The following is a 13,107-nucleotide window of genomic DNA, read 5'->3' on the forward strand; positions in this document are numbered from 1 at the left end:
CCCCACATAAATGTTTCTGGAACAGTTTCTTTCCACATCAGTTGGCAACGATTATAAAGATAAAAAACAATAGATACTAAAAGCAAAGCTATAACAATAAATTTAATTTTCCTATCAGATTTTTTTAGTGATTTTAATTGTTTCGGTGGGTTTGCAGGGGTGCACAGTAGAGAATAGGCCAAAGTCCTGGAAGAAGCCCTTTCCTAATAGCTGTGCTACTTCCTTTGGTATTATTTGCTCTCACAAATTTGCCTAGATTCTTACCTCATTCTCTCACACTTGGAATTCTCAGTTATCCAGTGAGGTGGTAAGGTTTGTATCAAAACAGTGAGCCTCTGCCATGAGCTTTGTCTCCATGCTGAGAAATGTTCACTCCAGCCTGGAGATTAAAACTATGAAAGAAAATGGCAAATAATCACATTTAATACAAAGTTTGGGTTCTTGACAGAGCTGCAGAGAAAGGGTCCCCATTATCTCATTAATACACAAAGTGTAGATTTTCTTTATCAATGGAACAAGCTCAGTGCAATGACTTTTGAAAATTATTTACTGTCCAGATGCTAATTTGTGCTTTTTAGTGTTCCAGGTGTACTTTGGTTTATTCAACACAGTTTAAAAAGAATAATAGTAATCTAATTTCAATGGAGGGATGTGGTGAGAGGAAAACAATAACACAGGGACTGATCATTTAAGCTTATCCAAACCAGTAATTTTTTAGGTTTTTTGGTGCAATTTCTAACTCTATCCTGCTTTAAAAAGTTTCTCTCAGTTCTGTTCTTAAATAGATTTTATATATTCTAGGTAAATGCTACAACAATTGATGGAGTGACACCTTTATTTAATGCATGCTCAAGAGGCAGTGCAGCATGTACTGAGCTCCTGTTAGAGTATGGTGCCAAAGCTCAGTGGGAGTCCTGTCTTCCTTCACCAACTCATGAAGCAGCCAGCAGAGGTAAGAAATCACCCACTGAACAAACATGGAGAGTTGACAGCTGTCTCAATAATCGTGTTAAAAAATGTGTCTGGCTTTGTCCATGAGACAGCTTTCTGAAGTCAAGCAAACTCTGTCATCCTTTGTACTGTCAGGTCACAGCGAGTGTCTGGAGGTACTCATCTCCTGGGGTATAGATGTTGACCAAGATCTTCCTCATTTAGGAACACCTCTGTATGTAGCATGTGTATCACAGCAGATCCATTGTATTCGAAAGCTTCTTTATGCAGGTATGTAATAATTTAAGTAAAAATATTATTCTTTTGTAAAATAAGCACACTGTATTCACCTTTGAAGTGAGCTGTGCACAGTCAATTAAACTAGAACCCTTGCTTTCAGAGGTCTCCTTCTAAGTTTATTCTGTGATGTGTGTATTTTTGTTATAACTTGCAATTTCTTTCATTTTCTTGTGGCATAGCAAGAATATGAGGGAAAAAGGAGCCAAGACCAATAAGAATGGATGTTCCAAAAGTTTTTAGCACCTATTACAGTTTTGTACGTATTCATTTTCTGTAGGATAAAGGTTAAAAATCAGCTTTGAGAAAGTAGTTTTTTGTAGTAAACATTGAGTGTTCAACAGGCATTTTATCCTATTTTTCACATTATTTATTTAATCAATGGGAAAGAGATGTTGGAGGCTCAAGCACAAGTCCAGGGACACAGTCAGCATAGTTAAAGGATCATTTGCTGTCTCTCAGGTAATGGTATGCAGAGCTTGTGTGTGCTGAAGCACAATACATGGAAATGTATGTATGAGTGATAACAGAGTTGGTATCATTGCACTAGAATTATTTTTCTAGTTAATTGCTGATTATTTAGAAACTGAAGTTTCTCATTAAGTCAGTCTCCTTATATGGTGAGCTATCCTATGTCATGAGTTTTATGGTTAAGAACTGCAGAATAATTAGCACATTTTAGGATTCAAATACTACAGTACATTAAAAACAGTAACAGAAGGGCATAGTCTACATCTGTCAGTGACCTGAAGTAGAAAGGGATGTGTAAATTGAGAAACATAAGTAACAACTCGTGTTGACCTTATTTTTTTCATTAGTTTATGAGAATGCATCAGAAGTTGAAAAGCAAATAGACAGTGAAAGAGTAAAGAGAATGATAGGATGTACTCTCAAAATTTTACTATTGAGAACACTGAGTTATTCAGACTTCAAAATCTAATTGCTAGGCCTGTGGTATAATTAAATTACTTAATTCAAATAGGAATTAAAAAAGAAAAAAACTGTTGATCAGGGAGAAAAGTTGGTACAGAAGCCATGTTTTGGTGTCACAAGATCAGTAAAGGTCTCTAAAAAAGGTCTGGGTTTTTTTGTTTTGATTTGGTTTGGGTTTCTGGGCTAGTCTAGAAAAATACTGGGGCAAACCCAGTTTTAGGTGGAATAACAGCTTGCCTATAAGGGAAGTTCTTCCACATTAGCTAGTTTTATTTAACTCTTGTATTATATTTTCTTCTTGAACATGAATGCATTATTTCAAATTAATTTAGTATTATAGCAATAACATATTAATGCAGAAGTGTAATCATTTGAAGTCCATGGCTTGGGAGAATCAGAGGGTTTGGATTTTTTCCTTATTAGCTTTCTTCACTGTGTGCCCCACCTTAGTTAAAATTAAGTCCTATGTAGAAAAATTCTCCATAAAAGTTGGATGAGATGGAAATCTATTTTAAAGCCTGTGCCAGCTTTAACACATGTAAAATTATAAAGCATCCAAGTTAGATTCCTTCTTGAGTTTGTGTACTTAGCAAAAATATAAATCCTAAACTTCAGTTCAGTGATTCTTCTTGAAGACTTAAATAAAGAAAGCATATTTTTATGTAGTGCAAATTTTCTTAAACATGTACAAAATATAGTTTTTTATAATTAGGGCAACAGTGATGCTCACATGACCTAATTTGATTTTTCTTTTCTCACTTTTTGTATTTTACTTAAAAATTTTGTTGTGCTTATGCAATGAAACCTAGGATAAATATATGGGATAAAAAAAAAACCCAATACTGATGTGATTCAGTATAGTGCAATGAAATAAAATTAATAGTGTCTTAATTCAGTGTTGCATTCTAGGACAGTGGAGTTTGTTTGTTTAGCAACATAATCTTTACTCGACAATTCTAATTAACCTCCTCTTAAGTCTCTTAATGTTCATCTGCCCACCAGGTGCCAATGTGCAGAAAGGAAAGTATTTGGAAACTCCACTCCATGCTGCTGCCCAGCATTCTAGCACAGAGATTGTGAACTTACTCCTGGAATTTGGGGCAGACATAAATGCCAAAAATACAGATTTTGAGAGGCCTGTTGATCTAGCTGCTCCAAGCAGCTCAGTGGAGAGATTGCTGCTCCTCCATGAAGGTAAGTTTTATGTGTGTGGTTTTGTAACTGTAACTCGTATTCTTAAAGAAAAACAACACCCCTTCCCCCAGATAATCCAACAGCCCAAACCACCCATGTTATAGAAACTAAAATTGTGCTTTAGAAATAAATATATTAACATTCAAGTAAATCCTTTTTGAACTATAAAAATACCCAGTAGTATTTAGTCCCAGACCAGAGCCTTTTGACCAAGAAGCATCAGAATTTATGCAAGCAGGAAAAGTATCATCTCATATTTATTGGGTTTTTATGGAATTAGACATTAAAGCTACACTTTTACTGTCTGTTACAGACCTTGTTAAAAAGAAATAATATTTAATTGCATATCAAAAATATTTAATTTTGACCAGCTGTCCCAATAGTTAAAAATACATAAAGCATATACTTAAAAAAGTATAGTAAGTTTCATGTTTAAATTTTCATTACTGAATGTTAAATTCCTGAGAAATAGGTGTCAACAAATAAGAGTCCCTTAAAAGTCTTAAAGGTCTGTTGCTCTAGAGAGAGAGAAGATATCCCAAAAGGTAACTGGATTTGTTCAGACTGATACACATGCAGTATAAAAATAGACTACAAAAAAAAAAAAAATGGGGAATAAGCAGAAAAACTATTGCAGTAACCGAGGTTACTTTAGAGGTGAAATTACAAGTTCCACAGATTAATGCTTTCCTCTCAAAAACACATCTGTAGTCTGAATGCTGTTTAAAAAACCTTTGGTTATCACAAAATTATCAAGGCTACGAGGATTTTTAGAAGTCACAGAAAAGATGTAAAAGTAAATAAATAAATAAATAAATGAATTGGAATTACATGCATATTTTTATGGGACTGGGGGGGGGTTTGGAGGGCATTTAGAGGCATTGCTGTGAGCTGGTAAGACCACTAAACCTGGTCCAGAACCTGTGAGTGTTTTGTCTGCTTATTCTTGCACTGAATCTTTGGTAGTAGCATAGCTTGTATTTTACCTGTTCTATGAATAAAAAAAAAAACAAACCAAAAACAAATCTGCAGTTTTAAAAGTTGTTGACATCAGATAATTTATGGGAGCAAGTTTTAAATTTTTAAACAGAAAGTATTTGCTGACCTAACCTTTTTTTTTTTTGAGTATTTTCTCTGATTAGTAATAAGGTTTCAGCAGCCCCAGTCTTTTAAGGCCGAAAAGGCTTTGAGGGAAAAGGAAGGAAAGAGAAGGACAAATTTGAATTTGTTAACTTTTTTTTTTTAGGAATCCTATTATTATGCAAGTCTGTTGTAAAGCAAAGCACTGTCTTTAGTTGTATAATTAAAGTCCTTTCTCTTTTGCTTGCAGCCACACCATCTTCTCTATGTCAGCTCTGCCGACTATGTATCCGAAATTACATAGGAAGAGCGAGGCTGCATCTTGTCCCACAACTCCAGTTGCCAACAATACTGAAGAATTTCTTACAGTATAGATAACATAGTAGTTAATCCTTAGAAACTTGAATAACAAGTAAATTTTCTTCCTTCTGTTTATTGTACATTTTATCTAGAGAACTGCTGGGCGGATAAAAAAGCCTTTTGCATATCACTTAAATCTTTGACACTTGGTGTGGGTACATAACAACAATTGGGAGCTATTCAGCAACTGGTACCAAGGTGCTAATACAGCTGAATTGACTGAGTGTGCTGATACTCTGGGAAATGATTGTATGGCTTTAGCTTAACATTTACTAAATAGTTCTAGCGCTGTTAATTGTAATTGTGTTTATGCTCTTAAAGACAAACCTGAAACACAAAGAATTTCTTCATTATTATTTGTCAAGTTTGTCCATTAGGAGTCATTTCTTTATGTGTTTTTAAATTTCTATTGTTTGTGTACCTAAAAATACTTGCTGATAGGTGCACTATATAAATTAATAAAGATAAAACAAATGTAAGTAAATCTTTCTTCTTTTCCTTTAAGTAGACAATTCATTAATGACAGTGAAAAATTTGCTTTATTCTTTCTCACTGCCTGTGCTGTGAAATGGAATTATGCTGCAGTGAACTTAATCAAGATTTTCAGCCACGCAGTTTCTAGATGCTCTGTTTATTAATAAAATTAGTAACTTTAAAAATGCCAGAGGAATTAATGCTGAGATACTTTTGATCATCTCTTGTAAAACAGAATTATTATTATTCCTTATGTTTTCATAGCAAAGCTGCATCATGGACACATTAAATAATTATTTGCTTCAGGTGAAAGGCATTTCTAGTTGTATGGTGTCTGTGAGGTTTCTGAAGGCGTATCATGGAGATGTGGATACTGAATCCCCAACCTCAGGCTCAGGAGGTGGATGCAAGACTCCAGAAATAGATCAGTTCTCTGAACAAGTGTCACTCTGAAAACAATGTTATTTCTCATGCTGTCTAGTTTATGAACAATTATCTAGCTCCAACAATCGTGTCACAAAATCTCTAAGCAGTCATTTCTGTGATGAGACTGAAATTTTATTGTTCAGCTCCCCTAAGAGACATTAGAAAACTCAAAGGATTTCTGCCTCAAAGGATTTCTGCCTCTCTCATGCCCTTGTGTGATGATGATTTCCAACCATGTCAAAAAAAGGTCATCTGACTACATTACTGAAACACAGTGCTCTTTCTCTCACTCTGTTTAGTGTTCCTTTGAGATCAGATTACTTCCTCAGGGACTGATAATTCCTGCAAACCAAATCACGAGACACCTAAAAATTTGCCACTTGGCCCCAATGATTCACCCTTCTCCGTTTCTTTTCCATGACTCCTTTCAGTATTTAGGTTCCTACTGGAAAGATGCTAAGTGAGGAACAAACTTTAGAGGAAGTATTAAAAAAGAAGAATGATTACTTAATTGCAAAATTATAGCCACTGATTAGTAATGCAGCTCTCCGACACTTGCCCTTCTTTGAAGTAATCCCATTTGCTTCTGTTGCCAGCAAAAGTCTAGTGAGAGCCTCTTCTGGAGTCTCTACAAAGGAAAATCAGACACAAGTAAAAAGAATTGCTTAGGAGTGCATAATGCACATAGTCTGTGGTGGAGCAATTTGAGTGGTTTTGGTTTTCTTCCAGAACCTAGCAGTTTGTGGTTTTCTGTACAATACTATTACTGTGTATTATTAAGAAACAAGGATGTGCCAAACCATGGCCCTATTGAACTTTTCTTATTTAGAATTGGGTAATTTAGACCTTCACCTTCAGGTGTGCACAACACTTTATTATTTTGACTTCAGGAAAATGCCATTTAAAAAACCCAACTCTCATGTTCTATACAGTAAGATTATTTTTCAGCAAGCATGGCTGTTCTGCAGAACACCTGGTGGAAACGAAGTCAGATAATATTAGAACCTTAGATGAGAGGCACATCAGAGTCCAAGCCACCTCATCACAAACAGGTGTGTTCATGCTCCTGTGGCATTTGCAAAGTCTGTTCCTACTAATCCTTGCTGTCATGAAAAGATCACGCAGGACTGTCTTAAGAGTTTACAGATACTTGCTTTTAATTCTGTAGAATGGTGGACTACCCAAAAGGGTAAACCATAACCATCTTACTGTAATATTATTGTTCTAATCTTGGGCAATATGCGGCTCTTGATCTTTAATCTCTTGCTACCAGATAATGAGATGAAAATGGTGTTGCTTTGGCAAGCTCAGTCAAGTTGGATGGGGCATCACTTCTGTTACTGTGTGACAGGAATTAACAAAGTAGGGAATTGATGTGTTTGACCTGTAAGGACTGGAAGAGGTCTCTGGCGGATCAGACTGTGCTAACGTTACATACCAAAAATACATTGTAATGAAAACACCCGACTTTAGTGTTTGGTAAAATTGTTTCAAAATAATGATCCCTAGTTCAACAAACCAAGAGGGTTTCTACTCTTCTCATTATGTGGGACCCCAGTACAATGGGGCTGAATTCTTAGTATGTAGCAAATGTTAAGTAGTGGATTAAAATATTAGGAACCGGGACCTGAAGTAAATATTGAGCCACGTCAGAGCACTTGTTGGAGACTATAGCAATATTGCCAAGTTTAGAAAGCGCTTCCTTTACTGGCTGAATTATGAGATTAGTATTACACCAGTAAAGCAGTATCTATAAGACATTTTCAGAAAAAAATAAATTGTAGTACAGTATTTCAATTCTGCAAAGAAATCCAACTGTGAAATCCTGCAGACACACAAACGACACGGCACGGCACAGCTGTCTCACCATTTATTCCCCGAGGCCTGGGCCCCGCCTCCAGCCGCACCCGGGCCGGGGGTTCCACTCGTGCCGCCCCCCGCCTCATGACGGCCCCTGCCAGGAGGCGCTGAGAGGCTTGGGGCGGGGAGCGCGACTCTAACGCATCGCGACTTCCCCGCACCGCGCCCCGCTCCCTGCGAGGACACCAACTCTCGCTCGGCCCCGGGCACCACCGCAGGAGCACCGCCCCGGGGCGGGGTGCGGTGCCGGCGCCCCGTGTGCTGTCTCGGCAGGGGCTGCTCCAGCGGGCAGCTGGGAGCGGGGGAGCTCTGGAACAAGGCCCAGGGCCCGCCAAGCTCCGCTGTCGGCCATGGCGCCCGTGGTCCCCTTTGCGCGTACCGCCCGTTGGGGCTTCGCCTCAATTGGTGTCGGTGTCAGGGTCAGTGTGAGGGTCAGGGTCAGTTCCCACGTCAGACTGCAGGGTAGAAGGAAGGAGCACGCAGGCTTAGCAGTTGCTTTTGGCAATGTTTGGCTCGGTTTTGTATTTGTGCAAGTTAAGTTTTATTGGCAAAAGCCTCTCTAGGTGAATTAAAGGGCTTTTTGGGGGCAACAAGAAATCTTATTTTGCATAAGGAAAACATATAGGCATTATCCTCATACCTGTCCATGTCTTATTTTCCTGTTGCATAAAGTTTTTTTGGAAACATACGTGGGATGGTCCCAGAGGCTGGCAAGGAACAAGTCCCTGCAGTACGGAAGCAGCAGCAGCTTTGGTGTGCGACATCCACTCACTAAGCATAAGTTGTGAGGCCTACAGGTTGTTGTCAGAGTTCATCACTAGCACTGACCCATTACTCAATATTTTTCATACCTTATGCTGATTTGTCAAGAAACAACACAGCCATAAATTTTAAAAATGCTTTTTTTGCCTTCAGCTTGACCAAGTAGTTTTGGACACGCTATTTAAGATGACTGTGTATTGGTTTCCCTGTTTCAAAAATGAAAGTAATTTTGTTTTAAAACTGTAAAAAGTAAGTAATTAATGCTGAGTGATTTAAAAAAAAATAATCAATTCCTGAACATTTTTATTTTTAGTATTAAAAAAGTTAGACAGGAAGCTTGATTTTTCTGACTACTATTATGAGACACAGCCATGATTGCCATCTTCAACAGCTATCAAGAGTAAGAGCAGGCTAATGGAAATAATGATGGGTCCCAGTTTTAGCACATATAGACAGAAGGTTAATGTCATCATTAATGTGAGAATAGAATACAAGAGGAGGAGGAAGAATTGCTTTTTATTTTTTAAAAGAAGAACAGGACCAGAGCATGGAAGTCATGTTTTACCATAGCTACAGCACTAAGTGAATGACAAGAGAAGGCAGGGAGCAGCAGGCCTCCAGCAGTTACCTTTGACTTGCCTAACCATAGTATAGAACACTACAGGTGGGAGTGTCATTTGGGTCATGCCTTCTGTCTTCTGAATTTTTCCTAGTGTTTCATGATGTTTGGTGATTTCTGTGTGGCTACATCCAACATTCCTTGGGCAGTGTATCCCTCTTGTGCTACAGAAGTAAAATTTAAATTCAATAAATAGCACTTCCACCATTAACATTATTGATAAATACTCCCTGCTGCTACTCCTTATTACTGAGAGAAACTGCCGAGTTCCTCAGCTCTTCGCAACAGAAGCATTATACCTGTAGTAGAGATGTTATAACTTCTCACTTACAGTCTTTGAGGAAATAAATGCCTCTGGGTTCAAGGAGACAGCAGTGGATATTGCAAGACATAGAGTAGAGAAGTGGTTGATGACGTGGATGAAAAATGGGCGGGACTGTCCCATTCAAAGGGATGTCATCAGTCTCTAGGCTGAGGTCTCTGTTCCTGCTCAGGATCTCCCCACTTTCTTCCTCAGACTACATAGGGAAGTGCAGGATATGGTGCAGAAAAAGGGGTCATGAAGAGTCAGCTCTGTAGCCTGTCAGGGTCCTGTTCGTCTTCACAAATGCTTTTTCAAATCTATTCCTTGTCCCATGTTTTTAATAACTTTCAATAACTTTTATACAGAGCAAAGATAACCAGGGATTTAATTTCCTTTCTAAACAAACGCAAAAATTCCAAGTTTTTTAAAAAGCCCTGAAAATTCTGAAATTCTGAAAGTTATCTAGACTCAGAAGTTTGTTTTCTATGCAAAGAATGGAGCTTCTTGCATTAAATTGTCATAACTCTGAATTTCAGTCATTTTACCCAATGAAGAAATTCGAGAACATGGATTTGAAGTGTCATATTTTATTTTAAAGGAAGCTTTTTCAATAGAAGAGTTTATAGCTTAAGACATTATATTTTCTTACATATTTTGGAACCCACCTAGGAAAGCCTCACAAAGCTCATAAACACATCAGTAGTGTTTTCCAGATTCTTTCAGTAGAACAGATAATTTGATTATGTGGCAATAAAGCAATATTAAACTTAACTGGGATTTAACAGTGAGTGGAAAAGAGTAGCCATATAGCTTGACAAATTTCTTTATTCAGAGTTTTACAGAAGAATTGAACAATCATTTGAATACAAGGATTAAGTATTAAGGGGGGATATCTGTATGTGACCAGCTGTGTCAGACAATGAAGTCACACATCAGCAAACAATCAGAAATTATTTTTGAAAATTATGAATCTGCACTTTGACTGTTGCAACCACAGTTGTAACAATAGACACAAGCACAACCTTTCTGTGTATTCCCCTCACTCACCACATGGGACACAGCCACCTTAAAAGACAATGCAACCTGATTTTATTCACAATGACTGTTACCTGATGGATTCCCAATACAAAAAGTGCTTTAATTTCTGTGTTTCAGCAACGGAAGGGATCTTAACCCTCATTCTGTAATTTAAGGATGCAGTAGATTTCCCTAAGATTCCATGTTAAGACATAATTTATGCACAACAAATAAAGTTATATGACATATTGTAAGACATTTAACCTGTGAAATATAGGTGAAATTCTTCAGGACACAGCAGAAGATTTTAAATATAGTAGAATGACAGCTGAGCCAATCATCAGTCACTGAACCACATGGTCAGTTCTCACCTTTGCTCTCCTATTCTGTATTAACAATTTTTATGTGCTAAAACATAGCTAGTCTTTAATTTGACAGAAGCAACCTATCAGGTACTGACTACTGGAAATTTTTTTCAAAAATTATGAATTTTTATTTCTGAAATCCAACTCTCATTCCCCAAACTCCACAGGATTAAACAAAGGAAAACATTTTCCAAACAATACCTGCAAAAAGTAAGACATTCTCTTCCAGCATCCAAGAATGTCATAAAAATGTTTTTGTACACATTAGAGAACAGCTAAACTTCCCCTTTCCCCCCAGTATATTCTTATACCAGAAACTCTGGTGTATAATATAATATATATATAATAATATTCTAGAACACTAACAGAATAAAGTGTTAAATTTTTAAAGAGGGGGAAGAAGAAAAAAAGACTGGAATTTTTAATCTCCATCCCATCTTTCCAGCATGGTGGCATTGTTATTTCTAGCTAAATGAGGGCATTGCTACCTACACAGGACTTTGTTCAACAGGGTCTGCTAAAACAGACCTTATGTTATTTCCAGGTTTACAACAGTTTCTCTTGAAATAGTTCTGTCAATTTTTAATTGCAACTTCTTTACCTTTCCTGTAACTATCAGACTTTTTCAATTAATTCTAAAGCAGAAGCAAAACAAATGTAAAACCAGAAAAGTAGATTTCTGTTTATGTACCATTCATTACACTATTAAAGAATACTAAAACCGAGGCATCTTTTCTACAGGTAATTCTGATTATAAGAACTATTAATAAGTGCAATTAAGAATAATTACAAGATTTGCACTTTTATTATATTCTATATGAGACATAGCTTTAAAATTTAAATAGTATTCTATTGCCACAATTTTCTTTCAATTTGAACACAACTTCATTAAATAAAATATATGCACAAATATTTACTCCTCATCTGCATACTAATATGTATAAATAATACAAAATGTAAAAAGAAAACAAGTATTTTAAATGTACATAACATTTAAATAATTTCAATATATTTGCTGTTTGTTCCTTATAAATCCTGCTGTTGATTTTTTTTTAAAAAAGGTTTATAAATATATTCTAGCTTTCAGTGAAAGTATAAGGGGGACAGTTGCCAGAGATTAACTTACTAGAAAATAGAATTTTACAGTCTAGATATTCAAACCTATTTAAACAAAACATTAGTAAACATCTTTGTTCTGCTATTAAAATACAATAACTAATGGATGAAAAAATAATCTAAGTACTTTTTAAACTTTACTTTTTCTACAGAATCCTGTGAGTGAAAAATTAGCTAGATTAATAAAGGGGGACACACCGCTTGAAACAGTCACAGGATTCCACTCATACTAAAAGCAGGTTGCAAAGATGATCAATAAAGTTGTTTCATTATTATGCAATTGAAAGCATGTTCATTGATTTCACAGTTTGTTGTGCATATTTTCAAAATGTGCAGAGAATTACTTACTTCCTAAAGTTTATACATTAAGTTCCTTACTTCCTCAGTTTACACTGGGTTGACTAAAATATGTCTATTGTCTGACAACACCGTTATTACTTAAAAAAAGAGATGGCTGTCTATGAACTTAGGATTATTTTTTTTTCTTCTTTGGATTCTCAAATAACATTTTCTTTGGATTAGCAACAAACGTTTGTATAGAAATCGTCTTGTTCTCATTTTACGGTTTTCAAAGTCCAAGTAATTGGCCTTCAGGAGGAATCAACTGCCATCTTTCTGTCCTTTGACAATCAAGGTTAAATCAGTATTAATCCCAGAGTGGTATTTTAAGCACTACAAAGTACTGAGGAAAATACCTCATCAAAAAGGGTTAAGTCGTATTCCTGTTCCAAGTGGTGAAAATGGATTAACTTTGGCCCACATCAAAGCATCATTCAGTGAAATAGCAGATTTTCCATCTTCAAGGAAGAACACTGGACCCTGTACAGCAAAAATGTTTGGGGAGGGAAAGAAAACAAAAGTACACATGTATGGTTGAAAGTCTATCACAACAGGGAGCACATTTTGTTCTAAGGACATGAAAACCTGATGTGCAGCCACCACTTATTTTTGTGTAAAAATTGTACCCCAGCCCCTTAAAGCTAATTACACATTATAAACTGAATGAACTCATTATGTTCCAAAACCTGAACAGCCAGTATTTCATAATCCTTCATTTTTTTTTATTTTTAATAACTGTGGTCTTTAATGTACGTTTGTTTTTAAACTTAGCCTGAACTAGAGTCTGAGGTAGCAAGGTTTTTTCCTTCAGAACACTGTATATATTTCATTGTGTTTGTCATTGTCAGGGCTGATCTGTGTGTTTCTCCAGGTACAAAACAATACAATATAATGCCTTCGTGATCTGTTCATAAACATTGAATCTACACACAGGCTACAGAATAATTTCAAATGTTCATTATGAAAAGCATGAAGGACAAAAATACTCATTTATCTGATGGGAGAGCTATTTGCTAACATCTTCATTTAAC

General features: G+C 36.4%; 2 protein-coding genes across 6 annotated transcripts in view; one reads left to right on the forward strand and one right to left on the reverse strand.

Moving 5' to 3' along the window:
* The window catches only part of ASB5 (ankyrin repeat and SOCS box containing 5), a 40,086-nt gene extending 34,808 nt beyond the window's left edge, over nucleotides 1-5,278 (forward strand). For all 5 annotated transcript variants that reach the window (XM_030449549.1, XM_030449550.1, XM_030449552.1 and 2 more), the window contains 4 exons: nucleotides 802-952; nucleotides 1,087-1,221; nucleotides 3,163-3,354; nucleotides 4,685-5,278. In XM_030449549.1, the coding sequence (XP_030305409.1) occupies nucleotides 802-952; nucleotides 1,087-1,221; nucleotides 3,163-3,354; nucleotides 4,685-4,812 (606 nt within the window). In that variant the 3' untranslated portion in view covers nucleotides 4,813-5,278. The remainder of the gene's footprint in view (nucleotides 1-801; nucleotides 953-1,086; nucleotides 1,222-3,162; nucleotides 3,355-4,684) is intronic.
* A 7,158-nt stretch (nucleotides 5,279-12,436) lies between these two features.
* The window catches only part of WDR17 (WD repeat domain 17), a 39,153-nt gene continuing 38,482 nt past the window's right edge, over nucleotides 12,437-13,107 (reverse strand). Inside the window, exon 30 of the mRNA XM_008502520.2 lies at nucleotides 12,437-12,556. Coding sequence (XP_008500742.2) covers nucleotides 12,437-12,556 — 120 coding nt within the window. The remainder of the gene's footprint in view (nucleotides 12,557-13,107) is intronic.

This window comes from Calypte anna, chromosome 4A, assembly GCF_003957555.1.
Source record: "Calypte anna isolate BGI_N300 chromosome 4A, bCalAnn1_v1.p, whole genome shotgun sequence".
Classification (NCBI taxonomy): Eukaryota; Metazoa; Chordata; class Aves; order Apodiformes; family Trochilidae; genus Calypte; species Calypte anna.